The 21,961-nt window shown below is 35.8% G+C and overlaps 1 protein-coding gene across 7 annotated transcripts in view; it reads right to left on the bottom strand.

Annotated features, from left to right (window-relative positions):
* The window catches only part of LRRC49 (leucine rich repeat containing 49), a 158,963-nt gene that overhangs the window by 60,138 nt on the left and 76,864 nt on the right, over positions 1-21,961 (bottom strand). The window contains exon 1 of one of the 7 annotated variants that reach the window (XM_038580860.1): positions 17,988-18,006. The exons of 5 other annotated variants lie outside the window; for them this stretch is intronic. Coding sequence is in view for 1 of the 2 variants with exons in the window: in XM_038580857.1 (XP_038436785.1) it covers positions 13,319-13,386 (68 nt within the window). In the remaining variant the exon portion in view is untranslated. Of the gene's footprint in view, positions 1-13,318; positions 13,402-17,987; positions 18,007-21,961 lie in introns of those variants that run through there. One more of the 7 variants, XM_038580857.1, reaches the window with a different exon arrangement.

Here is a 21,961-nt window from a genome sequence, read left to right as displayed (position 1 = left end):
CCTTCAATTTTTAAAGGGAACACTCACTTTTCTAAATATACCCCAAAGTAAGTTAGTAAAAATCATTTACATCATTCTCATTCAATGACTATTCAAATAGCTAATGTAAACATTTAGACCTAAAAGTATTTCCTTTATTCAGGTACTATATTGAATATCCCCCCTTCTTCCTGTGTTAAGAAAAGCTATAGGATATAGAATATTTATGGCATAGGAAATAAATAATATATTGACAATTAAGGTCAAGGCAAGGTCTACAGCAAGAATAAAGTTCATTATTTCTCTACTGTCATATTTAAATATTTCTTCCATTGTTTCCTCCCATTCAAGGTAAAAAGATCCTTTCGTATCAATTATTTTACCTTACAAATTATTTTAACCATCTCAGAATTCATAAGTTCATTATAGTTTTTGAGACATGTTTATTAGATAATTATGGGAAGATATTTTCCCCCACTTTTATTGAGAAATAATTGACATACATCATTATATAAATCTAAGGCAAAGAGCATAATGGTTATATATATATATACATAACCTACTGAAGGTGAATGGTTATATAAATGATGACCATAAGAGGCTCAGCTAACATCCATTTTCTCATATAAATACAATACAAAAGAAAGAAAGAATGAAAGAGAGAAGAAAAAAATTTCCTCCTGGTGATGAGGACTCATAGCACTTTCTTTCTTTTTTTTTTTTAAGTAGGCCCCACATCTAGCATGGAGCCCTATGTGGGGCTTGAACTCACGACCCTGAGATCAAGACCTGAGCTGAGATCAAGAGTTAGACGTTTAACCAAATGAGCTCCCAGGTGCCCCATAGCATTTACCTTCTTAACAACTTTCCCTATATATCACATAGCAGTGTTAACTGTGGTCATCATATAGTACTTTATGTCTATTTATCTTTTTTAAAAAAGATTTATATATTTTAGAGCGAGGAAGACAGAGAGCATGTGGGAATCAGAGGAAGAGCTGAGAGAGAGAATTTTCAAGCCGACTTTGTGCTAAGCATGGAGCCTGACACAAGCTCAGTCCCATGACCCATGAGATTACGACCTGAGCAGAACCAAGAGTCAGATGCTTAATGAAATTAGCCTCTCAGGTGCTCCAGTACTTATTTATCTTATAACTAGAAGTTTGAACTTTTTGACAACTTTCTTCCAATTCCCCCTCCCCTCATCTTCTACCTTCGGTAACCACAAGTCTGATCTCTTTTTCTATGAGCTTAGTTTTGTTTTTAGATTCCACATATAAGTGAGATCATAAAATATCTATTTTTCTCTGACTTATTTCACTGTGCAATGCCTCAGGCTGCATCCATGTTGTCACAAATGGTAGGATTTCCTTACTTCTTATGGCTGAATAATATTCCTGTGTATATATTCATGCATGTATATAACATAACTTTGTCCATTCATCCATAATGGACACTTATTTCCATGGCTTGGTTATTGTAATAATGTTGTTCTGAACAGGATGGTACAGATATCTTTTCAAGTTAGAGTTTTCATTTCCTTTGAGTATATTCCAAGAAGTGAAATTGCTGGATATTATTGTAGCTCTGTTTTTAATTTTCTGAAGATCCTCCATACTGTTTATCCATAGTGGTCATACGAATTTATAATCCCACTAACAGTGCACAGGGTTCCCTTTTTTCCACATCCATATAGCACTTGTTATTTCTTGTTTTTTTGATGACAGTCATTCTAACAGGCATGAGGTGATAACTCATTATGGTTTTAATTTGCATTTCCCTAATGACTAGTGATGTTGAGCATCTTTTCATGTACCTGTTGGCCTTGTGTGTATCTTCTTTGAAGAAATGTCTATTCAAGTCCTTTGCCCATTTTTTAATCGGGTTATTTGTTTTTTGCTATTGAATTATATGAGTTCTTTATGTATTTGGGATATTAATACCTTATCAGATACATGGTTTGCAAATATTTTTCTCACTGCATTGCATACGTTGTCTTTTCACTTTGTTGATGATTTCTTTTGCAGTACAGAAGCTTTTAGTTTGATGCAGTACTATTTGTTTTATTTGTTGCTTGTGCTTTATGTGTCATATTTTTAAAAATCATTACCAAGACACATGTCCAGAGCTTTACTTCTATGTATTCTTCTATGAGTTTCAGGGTTTTAGATCTTACATTTATTTTTTGGGCCCACCCAGCATGGAGCCCAATGTAGGGCTTAAACTCACAACACTGAGATCAAGACTTGAGCTAAGATCAAGAGTCAGATGCTTAACCAACTGAGCCATCTAGGCTTACATTTAAGTCGTTAATCCATTTTGAGTTCATTTTTGTGAGTGGTGTAAGGTAAGAGTCTAGGTTCATTCTTTTACATGTGGGAATCCAATTATCCTAGCAACATTTATCAAAGAGGTTGTCTTTTCTCCATTGAGGAGTACTGGCTCCCTTGTCAAATATAAGTTGACCTGTTATACTTAGGTTTATTTCTGAGCTCTTAATTTCATTTCATTGGTCTATTTGTCTGTTTATTATTCCAGTAACATACTGTTTTAATGACTATGGCTTTATACTATAGTTTGAAATCAGGAAATGTGATGCCTCCTTTTTTGTTATTCTTTCTCAAGATTTCTTTGGCTATTTCAGGGTCTTTTATGATTCTAATAAACTTTAGGAGTGTTTTTCCTGTAAAAAATGCTACTGGAATATTGATAGGGAATGCATTGAATCTATATATGGCTTTTGGTAGTACTGACATTTGAACAGTATCAAATGGGAAGACATTTTTTTAAAAGGCTAGTATATACAAGTGAAAATGAGAGTTCATTAACTTAATCATTACAAGTATAAATAAACTTGAATAAACACTGTAATTTTTTGGGATGCCTGGATGGCTCAGCAGTGTAGCACTTGCCTTCAGCCCAGGGCGTGATCCTGGAGACCTGGGATGGATGGAGTCCCACATCGGGCTCCCTGCATAGAGCCTGCTTCTCCCTCTGCCTGTGTCTCTGCCTCTCTCTCTCTGTGTCTCTCATGAATAAAAAAATAAAATCTTAAAAAAAAACATTGTAATTTTTCCCATATAGCATTAACAAAGTTATTTTTCCCCATCAACATAAAATATTTCAGAAAAATGTCTGGTGCTTAAAGGATCTTTTAAAAATACTATTCTTTCCTCACAGTTGATTCCATAGTTAAAATCAAATAAAAATGTTTCTGATAATTTCAAAACTGAAACACAAGACAAATTTGTCTTTCTCCTACACTGTTAAGTCAGAAGTCATCTTCCATCCACAAATCTGCTTCTCTATGTGTATTCCTATTCTGTTAATGTCACCAAGTCAGTTGCTGGGAAATAATCTCTTACTCAGAAGTTAGTGACTGAGAATGAGAACTGTGAAGATTCATCAAGGGATTTTAAGCAAGGGAGAGGGGTGCTAATAGGATTAAAATAATTAGTAGTTATGAGAATAATTAGTAACATTATGGAAAGTATAAGGGAAATAAATGAGTTAAGAGCAAAAAAATTAATTAGAGACTGCAATAACTAGAGGTAAAAGGAGAAGAGTTTAACATATCAAAAACTAAGGTAGAAGCCATGAGAGTAAAGAGGAGGGGATAAGTTCTATGGAAGTCAGGGGATAGCATGTAAAGAAACTAGTACTTATTTGTATGTGAGGAAGAGAAATCTAGAATAATGCCCAGGTTTCTTTTGTCAGTTAATGATTGGGTAGTGGTTACTTTGTCAAAATTCCTTGAAGTCTGCACTTAACATGGCTGCTATTTATTACATGTAAATCATATATCAATGTATTGATTTACCAATCAAAAAATACAAAAATTTAAATATACCAAAAAATACATTTGACAGATCATCTTTTCATCTATCAGGTCTCCTTTATCTGGAACAGTATGTTATAATACTGTTCCATGGTGATCCATGGCTATTAGGACATATTTCAAAAAGCCTTTCATTAAGTTTTCCTCCAACTACCACAGGATAGGATACTAATTTCAACCTTTAAGAAATTAAGTAATGTGAGAAGCAGAGGCAACAGAGCCAGTAGAGGCAAGAGAACTCTTCTATGCTGAGGAGCATTTTTCTTCAATGGCCCAGCATATATATCTAAACAGAATTAAACTGTAAGGTTCTTGATAGCTAGAAATGTGCTGTGACCACTGTCTCAAAACCTAACCTAACATAGTGTCTAGCATCTAGCAAGTATGCAGAAAAGTTCTGGTGAATGAAAGAATATGATGAATTTGTATAATTTCAAAAAAGGCTTATCCTCGATGTAAACATTAATAAATAATTTTTCTTAAATTAGTCTTAGAATTATGTAAAAGATATCATGCTTTTAGGAATCATTACAATCTTGAACAGACATTTCTCCAAAGAAGGTATACAAAGGACCAACAGACACATGAAAAAATGCTTAACATCACTTGGCATCAGGGAAATACAAATCAAAACCACAATGAGATACCCCCTCACATGGGCTAGAATGGCTAAAACTAACAAGTCAGGAAACGACATATGTTGGCAAAGATGTGGAAAAGGGGAACTCTCTTACACTGTTGGTGGGAATGCAAGCTGATTCAGCCACTCTGGAAAACAGTATGGTGGTTCCTCAAAAAGTTGAAAACAGAGCTATCCTGTGACCCAGTATTTGCACTACCAAATATTTACCCCAAAGATACAAATGTAGTGATCTGAGGGGCACCTACACCCCAATGTTTATAGCAGCAATATCCACAACAGTCAATGGAAAGAGCCCAGATGTCCAATGGCAGATGAATGAATAAAGAAGGTGTGGTATATATATACAATGGAATACTATTCAGCCATAAAAAATGAAATCTTGCTATTTGCAATGACATGGATGAACCTAGAGAGTGTTATGCTAAGAGAAATAAGCCAGTTGGAGAAAGACAATTATCATATGTGATTTCACTCATATGTGGAATTTAAGAAACAAAACTGAGAAGCATAGGGAAAAGGAGAGAAAAATAAAAATAAGATGAAATCAGAGAGGGAGACAAACCATGAGACTCTTAATCATAGGAAATAAACTGAGGGTTGCTGGAGGGGAGGAAGGTGGGGGGATGCTGGGTGATGGACATTTCTTAAATGTGGGCACATGAGGTAATGAGCAATGGATATTATTTAAGACTAATGAATCACTGAACTCTACTTCTGAAACTAGTAATACACTATACGTTAATTAATTGAATTTAATTTTAAAAATAAAATAAATATATGTTCCTTTTAAAATTTTTTTAAATTAAGCATTGAAGAAATAAAGGGAGTTGATTCCTCCAGTGAAGGCATTAGAGCCCTAATGTCAGATGATTTCTAATTCCCTAAACTTACTACTACTAGTTCCTGTTATTCCCAATGTTCTCCTTTTCTTTCATTCCTGTGAGTTTTTATACATCCACTAATAAATTCACTTTGTGCTAAAATAAAACAAAACAAAATGGAGTCATTATGATCTGATATCTGTCACTAATCAGGTATGTTCACTGAAAAGTGGAAACAATATGTCCACAAACATAGAGAAGCTGGAAAACTTCATTTTATTGTAGATAATTTCTGATTTTATTGTTATTTAGTATTTATTTATAAGTTGGATTGCAAAGAGTCTATGATTTCTTTTTTAAAGATTTATTTACTTATTTTAAAGAGAGAGAGAATCCTGAACAGACTCCAAGCTGAGCACAGATCCCAACATGAGGCTCAATCCCACAACCCCGAGATCATGACCTGAGCCCAAACCAAGAGTTAGATATTTAACCAACTGCACCATCCAGACGTCCCTATGATTTATTTCTTATTGCAAGTATAATTTTAAACTAAAATGACTGTAATTGTTTCTAGCCCTAACACTCAAGTATTCCTTTGGGGAATGTAACTAGTCCAATAATTACCAAATGGGTGGTGTTAAACACAAAACTACACAGCATCTTCACTGAATTAAAATATAAAGCACAAAAAAATGTATATATAAAGCACATTAGTGAATATAGAAGGAAATATGTCCAGTGAATGTAGTCATTATGAAGCACTCTTTCAGAGATCTAGAAGACCTGCTGATGTCTATCTGGTCTGCTTATAATTCAAACATAACCAAAGGGACACCAGGAGTGGGGAAATCATGGCTATCTTTAGCAGGTACAGTCCTGGCAACCCTTTCCAGATTGGCTGCTAGCACTGATACTCAGAATGAACCTGTATGGTTTGAATAGTTTTATTAAAGTAAAAATAAATCCATATTTGATCCATAAGATTCCTCACAAAATTTCATTTCCATCTGCAAGGCATTTGACCGATAAACATGCCATACATTCCTAGAAATGCACTGACAAAGTACATATGATTTTAAAGACATTCTCTAATAAAATGAAAGAAGACTGTTAAGTACAAATCCAGGCTAATGAAGAGTTACATCCTACCTAACCAAAGAAAATCAAAATCAGATTGTAAAATAAAAACACCTGGAAATAGGACAGTAAGTACAGTGAAGTACTACTGGCTTCTAAGAACAGTCTCTCTCTTTTTAAGAATACTCAGTTGCTTGTCTCTTCTGAGTACCAAGAATAGAAAAGCTTGGGTCTAAAGGCTGACATTTAATTCATAATTTGACTTTAATCTTTTTCCAGATTACTCATACGTTTGTTCTTCCCCTAGTGGTCTCCTCCCAATGCCACATCTGCTTCTTATCTGCTAAAGAACCTACAGGAACAATGTGTCCCTACTGACCAAAATTCACATTTCAAAAGGAAAAGAACATATTTCAGTCCATTTTATGCTTACTTAATGAAATGCAGAGGAAAAAATAAAATTCCCATATATGCATGTATATTTACCACGTAGATATTTAACTAATAAACCCCAAATATCAGTCAAATTCTCCAATTAGAAAATTCTCCCAAAAATAAGTTAGGTACTTTAGAAAAAGGGGTTTTATTCTTTTAGACCATTGAAGTACCATATCCTCTGAAATAATCTTAAAGAAAGCCTACTTATTTTATATTGATCAGTGAAAATTTTACTGGATAGTTACTATGTAACTAGTAGGTTGAAATGAAATGGAACAGTAGAATAAATCACCTGTTCTCACAAGAAATGAAATATACACAACTGACATATATAAAATATCTAGACAAATATGTACAATAACATATAATTAAGGATTAAAGACTGAAGCACAGTTAAAGAAAAGAGCAGATAATGAAGGTATCTGTATGCCTAATAGAATGAAGTTTGTGGACTGAGCCTCTTGCTAAAAACAACTAAAAATGCTACATAAGATATATTTTAAAATTCTCAAGTGCATCCATAACCTGCTAAAAAATGAGAAATATACAGGTTAAAAAAAAAAAGTAAAAGTAGGACCCCTGAGGGATAACCAAAATGTTGAAACTGACCTTTTTGCTATAAGAGAATTTACTGAATCCAATGAACTTGAACTTTGGTTCATAACGATCTTCAAAGCTGAGGGACAGAAGATGAATCCCAGGGGCTACTCAAGTTGGAGAGCCTAACTGGAGACATCCATAAGTCTGAGACCCAAAGACTAGACTTTTAACATAGAGTTCATTAGATATAAACTTTCCTACCCACTACCCAAAATATATAGCCCATCTCAAAACCTGGGGCTAGGAAGAGGAAGAAAAATTCTTCCCCGATTACATGTAACCACAAACCACAATTTGCAACCTGAATCCACACTAAATGGGTGGTCTAAAGTATTTTAAGAGAACTGATATTTTGAGGACATCTAAGGCTGGTTATGCCTAGGCATCTGACAGAAACAAATGAAACTCCTCAATGGAGGAACCTACCTTCATATAAGACCCCAAAGAATTCCTAAAGATAGGATACCAAAAAATATACAGCTCATAGTTCAAAAGGAAAGAAAACAGTCTGACAGCCAGTAGAAACAACAGGTGACATACATTGGCTACGACTTTTTTTTCACATAACTGGATTATGAAACAGGATATAAAAACATTATATTTCAAGAATTAGAAACAGCCACCGCTGGATGCCTCAGTGAATTAAGCTTCTGACTTGATTTCAGCTCAGGTCATAATCCAATAATTAGTTTTGACATTACAGTAAGCAAAACTAATCTCAGGGTCAGGAGATTCAGCCCAAGTGGAGCTCTGCATTCAGAACAGTCTGCTTGAGGTTCTCTTTCTCCCTCTCTTTCTGCCTTTCCCCTATTAGCACTCTCTCTCTCTTTAAATAAAAAAAAAAAAGAAAGAAAGAAAGAAAAACAGGCTTGGAAACACAAGTAAACTCCAAGAAGATATGAAGAGACACAGAACTTCCACAGAGTAGGAAAATATTTTAAAAATTAAAGTAAAAAAAATACAAAATTAGTGGATGGAAATAAAGGGAATTAAGCATTTACATGCCTTTCCTGCATAAACTGTTCCTTGGGGTAATCAAAAAGTTAATAAAACTTTTATCTATAGAAGAAATACAGCTTAAAAAGGTGAGGAATAATGGAATATCACTATTTTGTAATTCCTAAGGAAATAATGGATCCAGACAATGATCAGCAATGATTGCTAAAATACTGAAAAGACAACCTGAAATCTGGCATTGTGATGCCTCCAGATATGGTTTTCTTTTTTAAAATTCCCCTGGCTATTCGGGGTCTTTTCTGATTCCACACAAATCTTAAAATAATTTGTTCTAACTCTCTGAAGAAAGTCCATGGTATTTTGATAGGGATTGCATTAAACGTGTATATTGCCCTGGGTAACATTGACATTTTCACAATATTAATTCTGCCAATCCATGAGCATGGAATATTTTTCCATCTCTTTGTGTCTTCCTCAATTTCTTTCAGAAGTGTTCTATAGTTTTGAGGGTATAGATCCTTTACATCTTTGGTTAGGTTTATTCCTAGGTATCTTATGCTTTTGGGTGCAATTGTAAATGGGATTGACTCCTTAATTTCTCTTTCTTCAGTCTCATTGTTAGTGTATAGAAATGCCACTGACTTCTGGGCATTGATTTTGTATCCTGCCACGCTACCGAATTGCTGTATGAGTTCTAGCAATCTTGGGGTGGAGACTTTTGGGTTTTCTATGTAGAGTATCATGTCATCGGCGAAGAGGGAGAGTTTGACTTCTTCTTTGCCAATTTGAATGCCTTTAATGTCTTTTTGTTGTCTGATTACTGAGGCTAGGACTTCCAGTACTATGTTGAACAGCAGTGGTGAGAGTGGACATCCCTGTCTTGTTCCTGATCTTAGGGGAAAGGCTCCCAGTGCTTCCCCATTGAGAATGATATTTGCTGTGAGCTTTTCATAGATGGCTTTTAAGATGTCGAGGAATGTTCCCTCTATCCCTACACTCTGAAGAGTTTTGATCAGGAATGGATGCTGTATTTTGTCAAATGCTTTCTCTGCATCCAATGAGAGGATCATATGGTTCTTGGTTTTTCTCTTGCTGATATGATGAATCACATTGATTGTTTTACGGGTGTTGAACCAGCCTTGTGTCCCAGGGATAAATCCTACTTGGTCATGGTGAATAATTTTTTTTTAATGTACTGTTGGATCCTATTGGCCAAGCTGTGGTCATCAAGACAGTGTGGTACTGGCACAAAAACAGACACATAGATCAGTGGAACAGAATAGAGAATCCAGAAGTGGACCCTGAACTTTATGGGCAACTAATATTCGATAAAGGAGGAAAGACTATCCATTGGAAGAAAGACAGTCTCTTCAATAAATGGTGCTGGGAAAATTGGACATCCACATGCAGAAGAATGAAACTAGACCACTCTCTTTCACCATACACAAAGATAAACTCAAAATGGATGAAAGATCTAAATGTGAGACAAGATTCCATCAAAATCCTAGAGAAGAACACAGGCAACACCCTTTTTGAACTCGGCCATAGTAACTTCTTGCAAGATACATCCACGAAGGCAAAAGAAACAAAAGCAAAAATGAACTATTGGGACTTCATCAAGATAAGAAGCTTTTGCACAGCAAAGGATACAGTCAACAAAACTAAAAGACAACCTACAGAATGGGAGAAGATATTTGCAAATGACATATCAGATAAAGGGCTAGTTTCCAAGATCTATAAAGAACTTCTTAAACTCAACACCAAAGAAACAAACAATCCAATCATGAAATGGGCAAAAGACATGAACAGAAATCTCACAGAGGAAGACATAGACATGGCCAACATGCACATGAAAAAATGCTCTGCATCACTTGCCATCAGGGAAATACAAATCAAAACTACAATGAGATACCACCTCACACCAGTGAGAATGGGGAAAATTAACAAGGCAGGAAACAACAAATGTTGGAGAGGGTGAGGAGAAAAGGGAACCCTCATACACTGTTGGTGGGAATGTGAACTGGTGCAGCCACTCTGGAAAACTGTGTGGAGGTTCCTCAAACAGTTAAAAATATACCTGCCCTACGACCCAGCAATTGCACTGTTGGGGATTTACCCCAAAGATACAAATGCAATGAAACGCCGGGACACCTGCACCCCGATGTTTATAACAGCAATGGCCACGATAGCCAAACTGTGGAAGGAGCCTCGGTGTCCAACGAAAGATGAATGGATAAAGAAGATGTGGTTTATGTATACAATGGAATATTACTAAGCTATTAGAAATGACAAATACCCACCATTTGCTTCAACGTGGATGGAACTGGAGGGTATTATGCTGAGTGAAGTAAGCCAGTCGGAGAAGGACAAACATTATATGTTCTCATTCATTTGGGGAATATAAATAATAGTGAAAGGGAATATACAGGAAGGGGGAAGAAATGTGTGGGAAATATCAGAAAGGGAGACAGAACGTAAAGACTGCTAACTCTGGGAAAAGAACTAGGGGTGGTGGAAGGGGAGGAGGGCAGGGGGTGGGAGTGAATGGGTGACGGGCACTGGGGGTTATTCTGTATGTTAGTAAATTGAACACCAATAAAAAATAAATTAGAAAAAAATAAATAAAATAAAATAAAATACTGAAAAGATGGGGGACTTTTTTTGTTTTTTTTTTGTTTTGTTTTGTTTTTTATTAAAAATGGAATAGGTGAACAACAGCTGAACCCAATAATTAGTTTTGACATTACAGTAAGCAAAACTAGAACACATTTTTTTTCTTCCCTTTACATTTCTTTCACTTTTTTGTTTTTCTTGTTTGATGCTCCTTAACAAATAATCATCTATTTTGAACCTTTTTAAGTAATGTTAGTCACTAAAATTATTTTTAGTGCATAATGGTAGAAGGGGTTCTTAGAAACAAAATGGTTCTAAAGAATCCAAAAAAGACACCTAATAATAAACCATTATTTTTTTTTGTCATGAAGCAAAAATATAGTTGAAACAAATTTTTTTTACATACATGAAGAAGATCTCCAAATTTCCCCTGGGGAAACTATTAAAGTAGTTTAACCTGCTTATCACGGTATGTATGTATATGTATGTATTTATTTAATTTTATTTTTTTTAAAGATTTTATTTATTTATTCATAAGAGAGAGAGAGAGGCAGAGACACAGGCAGAGGGAGAAGGAGGCTCCTCGCAGGGAGCCTGACATGGGACTCGATCCTCGGTCTCCAGGGTCACACCCTAGGCCAAAGGCAGCTCTAAACCGCTGAGCCACCGGGGCTGCCCTTTTCACAGTATTTAAAAGAATTTAATATTTGAGAGGCTAAAGGGACACCAGAGAAAAATAAATAGAACAGTATGGCTATAGACAGAAACAAAAGGGAAGTGAAAAGGAGGAGGTAGAGATGTAAAGAATTAAACAGAATAGAGGAAAATGTTAAACTGTCTCTTTAGGCATCTTTTGCTGCAACAATGCCATTGACAATTCAACAAGGAGAGTATCTATTATGTCTGTACGAATCTGGCTAACAAAAGACACCAGCACAGAACTGAGGGTCTCAGAATTGCAGGTGACAATTTTATTACCTTTCAGTATTAGCTTACTCATTTTCTAGCAGCAAAAAGAAAAAAGCAACATAACTTCAGTCTCAGGAGATTCACAATGTCTCTAATTACCAAGAGTAGATTTCACGTCATAGTAATATTCTTGTAATGCTAATTTGTGACACTGAACCCAAATTTAAAGTGACAAGAAAGCTCTTCACGATCTATTTCCTCTTACAAAGTGACATGTGAATGCAAATAAGTCTCCACGAATTTACAGAAGAAAAAGAGAAGGATTCTTTGCAGTCTCAAAGTGTGACAACAATTCTAAAGAGCATGTTCATTTTAGCCACTTTCAACATTTATATTAATTGTTTAAAAATTACACTGTCTATAAAGCAAGCCAAATAATATTCCTGTATGCAAAGAGATCTAAGTTCTGCACTGTGTAGGTAAACAGCTCTCTGGGAAAATAACAGACTGATGTAGAATTTGCCAATTTCCATGGTGTAAATATTCCCAACATGGCCAACTTCAAGCTACCAAGATGATGCTGAATTGAAAAGATGCATATAAGTTAGTCTAGTGAGCCAACATAAATTGGCTCCAGTATACCACTGCAGACCAAATTCCTCTTTTACAATTAATTGAAGGATAGATATTATTCTATCATGAGATAATTGCATTATTAGTAAAGGAATAGAGGAACTTCCTTTTATTGATGATTTTACAGTATTTTTTGAACTTTTCATCAGACGTAATACAAATACAGAAAAGTCCTAAGTATGCAGCTTCATGACTTTGCACAAACTGAACATACCATGTAAATAGTCTCCAGATTAAGAAACAAAACATTACCCTAATGAGGAGTAGAATATGTGACTCCAAAATACATGGCCTTTGGAGTGTGGATTATTTTGAGCTGAAGACAACCAAACTCAGCAAATTTAAGAGAAACTTTTACTGTTTCCCTTAGCTACCTAAAAGAATTTAGATAGGAGGCCTGGCCCAGAAAGATAGTTTTATCAGAGATAACGTTTTATGGCAGGACAAACATCTAATTACCAAACATCTGCTCTCCTCATCATCCTCTGAATTATTCTCCTTCTCTTTGAAGTCTCACGCCCCATCTCATTGCTTAGCTCAGGATAGCATAGTAAGCCTCAACTTTGACTTGCCTTAGGCCTCATATTTTCATGGGGCTCCTGCACATATGTAATTAAATTTGTTTTTCTCCTGGTAATCTGTCAATTTAATTATTAAATCAGCCAAAGAACCTAGCAGGGTAGAAGGGGAATTTTCCTTCCCTACAGCTGGTGACCATAAAGGGATCTTCACTGGCTGGACATGGATACTGTAGCTGAGAGATGCTGGGACCTCTGACAAAAGCCAGCATAAGGTTAGAATTCTTACCATATCAGTCTCCTGGATTTCTCCTTACAAGATCTGATGGAAGTGAGAGTGGTGAGAGTCGTTTCCATTTTCTAAATTAGCAAGAGAAAACATTTGTGGAACTACTTCCTTGGAAACAGCAATTCTGGCAAAGATTTGGTATGAGCACCGCTGATTATGTTATCATCATAATTCCAGTTATAATCTCAAAATGTTGTGGGCCACAAAAATAAACACATTTCTGTATCAATTCCATTATAATGAATTTCATCAGATATTTAACAATGGGCATTTTAAAGGTTTGTTATTTACAGATAATTATTGTCTTACGCTGATGCTTTGCAAAAGTGCTCCTTCAAAAGTACTTCATTTTCAAAGAGATTTGAGGAAAGGACTTTTGATATGTACAGGTTTCAAATAATTTAAGATCATAAAACTGAACTTGGTAACAATTTACAGAACTAATGGAAAAATTGCATTCAAGTAGAATTAATAACATGAGACAGAATGAGATGATGAAAATGACTAAAGTTTTTATGACTTTTTCATTGAGACATTATGAAATGTTCATAATGTTCATAAAAGGTTCTTTTATGCTGTTTTTCCAGGTTTAAGGAAACTTCTCTTTTCTCTTAAGCTATCAACAATTTCAGTAAGATATATCTTTGTGAACAAAGATGAAACAATTACTTTTTCTCCCTACTGATCACTCCAAAATTGGGAAACTTAGAACTCTTATTTTCATACCAATACAGTTATTTGCATAAATTCAGTAAGAATCTATTCTCCTTGTAATAGGACACAACTGGAAATATTGGTTATATTGCCAAGGCTTTGGCTGAAATGTCATTTTTGAGAATGTACTAAGCATCAGATATGCCAGATAGCTTTAAGGAACTAAAGTTGACTTTATGGAGCCAATAAAACCCATTGGAAAAATTGGCCTGGTACCTTGCTTACAGGGTTCTCAGCAGTCTCACTAGGTGTGTAAAGAAGGCCACTTCCCAGTAAACTCAGAAACCTCAGGACATTTTGGGGACCTCAAGAGGAAAGGAACTCAACCAATTCTATAGGTATTACATACAAAGTCTGATGGTGAGACCCTGGTTTGGCTTCTTATTCTCACACAGCTTTTAAAAAGACAAATCTGAGATTCCTTATAAAAAGTTCCAACAAAAAAAAAACCAGTTCCAACAGTTGGGATGCCTGGGTGGCTCAGTGGTTAAGCATCTGCCTTTGGCTCAGAGTGTGATCCCAGAGTCCCAGGATCGAGTCCCATATCAGGTTTCCTGCATGGAGCCTACTTCTCCCTCTGCCTGTGTCTCTGCCTCTCTCTCTGTGTCTCTCATGAATAAATAAATAAAATCTTAAAAAAAATAAAAGTTCCAACAGAACAGATTAAAAGATTCTAAACGATCCGTCATCATTCTTGCTGCACTTATATATAAAGAATCAGGTCAAGTTTATTGAAACTAGGTTTAATTTGCAAACAAATTAGTCTTATTGTAGTTTTCTCTGACAAAACTGGGTGTGACTATCAAGAGACAAATAATTTCAGTGATATGCTTTTCTGCATATTAGTTTCTAATATTATTAATTGTCTTTGAGGTTTTGTTTGTACTGGTAAACTTGACTAGAACCTGAATTTTTAGTTTTCTTTAGTATTTGACTACAACTCTCCAAACTAACATTTCTGACTTTTCTCCCACCCTTCTGACTTGGAATCACTGATAACTAAAACTGCTCTTTTTCTGAAGCCATGTAAACAAAGTTGGACAATTTGATATAAACTTTAGAGAAATAACCCCAATAGAATGGACAGTCTTGCCTGTTGCTTATGACCATTCAGAAAGATCACCCGGGACATTCAACTGCAAATCAGGAAATCTATCAGATTGCCACCACCTTCCCTTACTCTATCTGAAGCTGCTTTGAGCCAAACATTCACATATCTTCTTGACTAGCTGCCTTCAGAATCCCAGAAACTGGGATTACAATCTCCTCCAATCATTAATCACTATTTTTCTTTTGTTTCCATAGAAATGTCTCTTACTAAATACCTGATGGCTTGTGCCACAGACCTAACTTTGGAAATCTACATGCATAGCTGCCTACTGAACGGAGACACGACTGTCTAAATTGACCTACTCTCAGCACTAAGGGACTGGTTCAGTGAAATGGACCAATCTACCAAGTCAATTTTGGCACTGTGAAACTTCTTGGGGAAGTTTCAAAAGTGGGACTGATGGGGAGCAGAATACATGACTCCAAAATATGCCACTTTGGTGTGTGAATTATTCTGAGCTGAAGGCAATTAAGACCCAAGAAAACTTTTCCCTTTTCCTTAACTATTTAAAAGAACTTAAAAAGGGGGCCTGGCTCAGAAAGAGAGAATTTTTTATCTGAAAGATCTATATGTATGGCAGGGCAAACATCTATTTACCAAACATCTGCTCTTCTTATCATGCTGTGAATCATCCTCCTCCCCTTTGAAGCTCTATGCCACTATCCCATTCCTTAGCTCAGGATGGCATACAAGCCTCTACTGATCAATTTGCCCTTGGGTCTCATATTTTCATAGGGCTCCTGTACATATGTAATTATATTTGTTTTTCTCCTGTTAATCTGTCTTATGTCAATGTAATTATTAAACAAGCCAAAGATACTAGAAAAGCAGAAAGAAAATTCTTCCTCTCTCATAACCTACGCGCCTTGATGCCTCCCTGCTACCATGTCCCCTTACAGCGATTACTCCTCAAAGTAAGCATTCTCTTGAGTCTAACTATAGATAAGACTTGCCTCTCTATTAACTTTGTGTAAATGAAATCATTCATATGCAATTATTTGAATCTGGCTTCTTAAGTTTCACATATGTTTTGAAACTCATCCATATTACATGCAGCTGTAGTTTAAGGACTCTCATTGCTGGATAGTATTACATTAAACTCACTTTCTCTATTCTACTATTGGAGCACAATTTAGCTTGTTTGTATTTGAAGTTATTCTAAATAGTGCAACTAAGAACATTCAGGTGAACACGTTAAGCATTTCTGTGGAGTTTATACCTAAGAGTGTTATTGCTGAGTCATAAAGTATAGTAGTAAGTGGACTTAATACACTTCCAGAGCTTTACGAAATGATTTATTGCTGTACGCTCTCACTGGCAGGTACAGGAGCTCTAGTAGCTTCACATCTTCACCAATACTTTTTTCTAAGTGTTACACATCACCAAGTTGTATCACCTTGTCCTATTTTAAAATATTAACTCCTCCACATTTCAGTAGTTTCTTTACTGACTGGGCATCAAAATCATTTGTGGAGCTATTTAAAAAACACAAATACCTAGAACCCATCCATATCTGAATCAAAATTGCTAGGGGTAGAGTCATGGTTATATTATTCTGATAGTCCTATAAGCGATTCTAAGGCAAAGTTAGGCTTACATTAGTTCACTAATGTAAACTAATGTAATGTAAAATACCCTTAAAGTTAAAAATTTCTAATGTGAGCTTTATAATTCTTCACTAATATCAAGAAATAAATATTAACATTCACAGTTCTAAGGAGAAAAATGTTTTCTCCAAAAGTCACATTGTGATAAACTAGTCCATGTTCATAAACATAATATGTACAAAAATGTGTATTGGCCACATTGCTTGTAAACAAAAAATGAAAAGCTATCTAAACAACCATCAATAAGGGGCTCCGAAAATAAATTAAAATTAATCCACACAGTGAAATTGAAAGTAGCCATTAAAAAGAATGAGATATACATATACGGCTGATATGCACCTTGTATAACTGATGGCATTAGTTAAAATTCTGAAATACTTCCATGCCAGTCGGTAAAGGTCACTGGCCTCAAGTTACCTAAGTGCCCCTCCTCATTGTCCCAGTCCCAGCTGTGAGGTGTCCTGAACCTTTGTTGTTTTGGCAGCAAAAAGATTAACCCTTGACACAGCAGGGCCCTTGAGACCCAGTTTAGCATCTCTTCTGACTGGACAGTGCCTGTGCTATACTGGTTAAAAGTTCTTTTTTTTTTTTTTTTTTTGGTTAAAAGTTCTGAATTAGTACACTATCCTTGCCATAATATACATGCTATACCTATGACATTTTTTATATCATCCCCTGGCCTACAAGTACTAACATGGAAGAATTGCTACATACATTGCTAACTAAAAGAACAAGCTGAGAAAGAATCTAGAAAGCATGATTCTGTATTTGTAGAAATGTTATTCGTGTATCAGTGGTCTTGGCACAGGAACAAAAATCTGTTAGAATCCTTCCTTAATAGGTTCTCACCAGACTCTTAACAATCGTACTTCTGCAACTGAGACTGGGGGTTGTGGGACGGCACACTCACTCTCTACTCTGTTGTCGTTTTTTAAAGATTTTATTTATTTATTTATTCATGAGACACAGAGAGAGAGAGAGAGAGAGAGAGAGAGAGAGAGAGAGGCAGAGACACAGGCAGAGGGAGAAGCAGGCTCCATGCAGGGAGCCCGACGTGGGACTCGATCATGGACTCTGGATCACGCCCTGGGCTTCTGAAAGCAGGCGCTCAACCAGATGCTGAGCCACCCAGGCGTCCCCTCACTTTCCACATTGTAAATGTTTGTCTTTGCTATAACAAATATAGAATGAAATAATAATAATAGCGTTGTTTCTTTTTTAAAAAAAAAAACCTTACCTCACCCCATAATTATGCAACAAAAATCTTAACTGTGGAACGAGATTACATCAGCAGCCTTCTTCCTAGCGGTTCCTTTCTTCTTTTTCCCCCTCTTTATTATAAAATACATAATCATTAGGAGATTCTGGAAAAATGTAAGACTAAAATTAAACCATGTAACATCTCTCCTAAAGGTAGACTTGTTTATATATTTTTTAACAAAATGGATCATGTTACATAAAATAGCTTTGTATACAGCTTTCTTTACATTTTACCAACACTTTTCATGTTACTAATTATTTCTATATTATTTTTAATACATGCATAATATTTCAATATTTGGGGAATATTCTAATTTACTTACTGAATTCTACTCATCTGTGGGAGGAATCTACTATAATGAAATGGAGAGAAATTATAAAAAATAACATATATGAGAAGTAAACTTGTAATGAATTTTGGGAACTATATTGTAAGGTTTTGTTGGCAAAAAACAGTTACTTATCAGATATAACTAAGTATATCTTGGCTTTGGCATGGTAACTAGAGATAATAATGGAGAGAAGATAAAAAAGAATTCTAAACAGTTTAAATCTTATTTCAAAGAAGGCTCTGAGGTAGAGTTTGGAGGGAATTTGTGTAGAAAACAGAGAATAAAACCATTTGGGGAAAAGGGATATTTTGAGCCAATGCAGTTTAAAATCTGTAGGCACAATTTTTTTCTCTCTGGCATGTTTGTGACCAGGACAAATAAAACTAATGTCTTATTCTGTGGAGCCTTTCTATTCTACTCATTGCACAGAGGAAGCTATAAACTGAAAGACAGTGGAGCTTATTCTATTAATAATTTTCATGACTTGGCTCAGGTTACTTATAATGGCAGCAGCCTGCATCCTTGACTACTTTTCCGCCGTCAAAGAGAATGTCAGAGCAGGCAGGATAGGTAGTTTTAGAGATCTATATAACTTATGCCTCCATTGTTGGACACTTATGTTGTTTCCATTTTGAGCTGTTATCCTAAAATTCTATGATGAATATCCTTGTAGTATTAGTTTACTAGGGCTGTCAACAAAGTACCACAAACTGTGTGGCTTAAAGAACAGAAATTTATTTTCTCACTGTTCTAGAGGTTAGAAGTCCAAGACCAAAGTGTCAGTAGGGTTGATTCCTTCTGAGGCCTCTCTCCTTGGACTGAAGATAGTCATCATCTCTCTCAAGTCTTCACACAATTTTTCTTCTGTATGTGTAGGATTCTTAATTTCTTCTTCTTAGGACACTATCAAATTGATTAGTGCTCAGCACAGGACCTCTTTTTTAACCTTAATTACCTCTTTAAATGCCCTATCTCCAAATATAGTCATACACTGAGGTACTGGGGGCTAGGACTTTAACATGTGAATTTTGGGGGACATAACTCAGTCCATAACACTTGTAAATAAATCTTCCTGTATTTTCTTCAGTTTGATCCACATATCTGTACCTACCACTTTCTCTTTCTGAATCATGAACTGACAAAGGTATTTTTATCTCTTATAGAAATGATAGCTACAGGGCAGCCCCGGTGGCTCAGCGGTTTAGCGACTGCCTTCAGCCCAGGGTGTGATCCTGGAGACCCAGGATCGAGTCCCACGTCAGGCTCCCTGCATGGAGCCTGCTTCTCCCTCTGCCTGTGTGTCTGTGTGTCTCTGTCTCTCTGTCTCTCTCTCTCTGTGTCTGTCATGAATAAATAAATAAAATCTTAAAAAAAAGAAATGGTAGCTTTAGGGAAACGAAATTACATTTCATTTGCTATATAAATGAGACTGAGTGACTGTCAAGATTTCAGTGTGAAACTGGTATTGGTGAACAGAACATCATTTCCCCTAAGATTTCATCAGAACATTAAATATTCATCGTAGCACTTTTGACCTTCCCAATTTTAAATGCAGTAGCATAATGCAGCACTGTTTTCTCTTCATATTGGAACAACAGATTTCTGACACCTCATTTCATATCATAGTCAAGCATAAGAATAACAATAAGAAGGATGTATTCATTCAGGAACCATGGGGTTTTCCTCTAAACTGAATGGCATCATCTCACGAGACTCCTGTGCATCAAATTCCTTCATTCATGAGCAACATAGCAATTTCTATATATTCAGGTTTTCAAGTAAGAACTCCAGTGCTGCTCCCCTAGCTGATGTGGGAATAGGTAAGGGAGTTTTAATTTCATGTTACAATCCTTTAGCTAGCTGTAGCCCTTGGGAAAAGGGATCTAGGTAAGTTTATTTGCAACTTTAATTACTAATAGGAAAAAGGAAGATTTAAAGACTACTATATGATAGGCATGGAGATTGGTGCTAAAAACAAAAAGATGAATAATAGAACAGGATTAAATTGCTACTCTAAAGGAATATATATATTACCAGAATGTAGTTTCCTTAAGAGAAATACACACACACACACACACACACACACACACACACACAAGGTAGACAAAGAGACGAAATGAATGTCCCAAACCCACCCTCTCTGGTTTGGTTCCATACCAATACAGAACAACTAAGAACAAATTACAGAAAACCAATGCCCCTAACATAACTAAAAGACAGAGAAGGCCCAAATATCAAGTTACCTGTAAACAGGTAATATACAAGGGCAAATATGAGAAAAAAACTATGTAGAAGAAAGAAAAGAGGAGCTAGTGGTAAGTCTAAAACCAATGTAAAATCACCAGCAGAAGCCCACAGTAGGCACAACAAGATGGGAAGAGCGCTAGTAGATCTGAGCATGTACTACAAGGAAGGGACTTTAAGGAGCACATGATTCAAGGTGGCAGTCTTCAACAAGGCATTGCTTTTGACAAGGTAGAAAGGAAAGTAGATGAGCTCTTTGGAGACCGGATGGTCAGAGTGAAAAGGGGCAAAGGGGGAATTTAGAGCTTTGCAAGATAAAAGAGAGTCAAAATTTAAACATTTAAAAGGATATACAACCCCTTTTATATACACACACATACACACAACACCCCTCAACTGTGCTTTGCTGCACTGACAGAAGACACCCTTGATGGAAGATTCCTTTAAAAAAAATTATTTATTTATTTGAGAGAGACAGAGACAGAGAACATGAGTAGGAGGGATAGTTAGAGGGAAAGAGAAAAGTAGACTCCACACTGAGTGCAGAGCCCTATGGGGCTCAATCCCAGGACCCTGAGCCGAAGGCAGACACTTAACTGACAAAGCCACCCAGCTATCCTTTCATGGAAGATTCTTAAAAATCACCCAAACCCACAAAATGAATTGAGAAAACCAGAATAAATATATAGAAAGCGTTTTAAGAATAAAAATCAAATCTGCTGCCCTTCCCCAAAAAGAAACATGTAACACAACATTCCACACTATCACATATCTTCAAGTAAGTGTCTGGAGCTGGGAAAATCTACCTTAAATTAGAAATTCAAAACTTTAAAGCAGATTGGACAATAAACAGGAAGAGGTGACAAGACAGTTGATTGGACTTAGGAATAAAGTGAAAAGAAAATCATTGTGCAAAGGTTAAAAATTACAAAGTCCCCAAGGGAGAGTAGATACAAATAAAATGTTACTAAGGGACACTGAAGAAAGCCAGAAAAAACCCAAGAGAATGAAAATGAAGCAAAGAAATAAAATGAGTCAGAAGTAAAGTAGTTGAACTAGAAGAAAAACAAAGAAGAAAACAAGTATGTGCAACTCGAGCTCTTAAATAAAAAAACAAAACAATGGAACAGAACTAATACTTAAAACTATAACCCAAGAAAATTTTCTGGAAATAAGACCAAAACATACATATTGAAAAGGTCCAACAGGTACCTTGGAAAAATGAATCAGAATGACGCATTTGAAAACATAACCTAACAAATTCTTAGACTTCAAAAATAAAAGAAAAAAAAATAAAAGGAACAAAACTGTAAGGACCTCTAGGCACAAAGATCAAAAGTGAAATTCAGATTGGCCTTGGAGGCCCTAAATACAA

Source organism: Canis lupus, chromosome 30, assembly GCF_011100685.1.
Source record: "Canis lupus familiaris isolate Mischka breed German Shepherd chromosome 30, alternate assembly UU_Cfam_GSD_1.0, whole genome shotgun sequence".
In the NCBI taxonomy this organism is placed as follows: domain Eukaryota; kingdom Metazoa; phylum Chordata; class Mammalia; order Carnivora; family Canidae; genus Canis; species Canis lupus.
The sequence above is the reverse complement of the archived record's forward strand: the minus strand, read 5'-3'. Positions and strand labels throughout refer to the sequence as shown.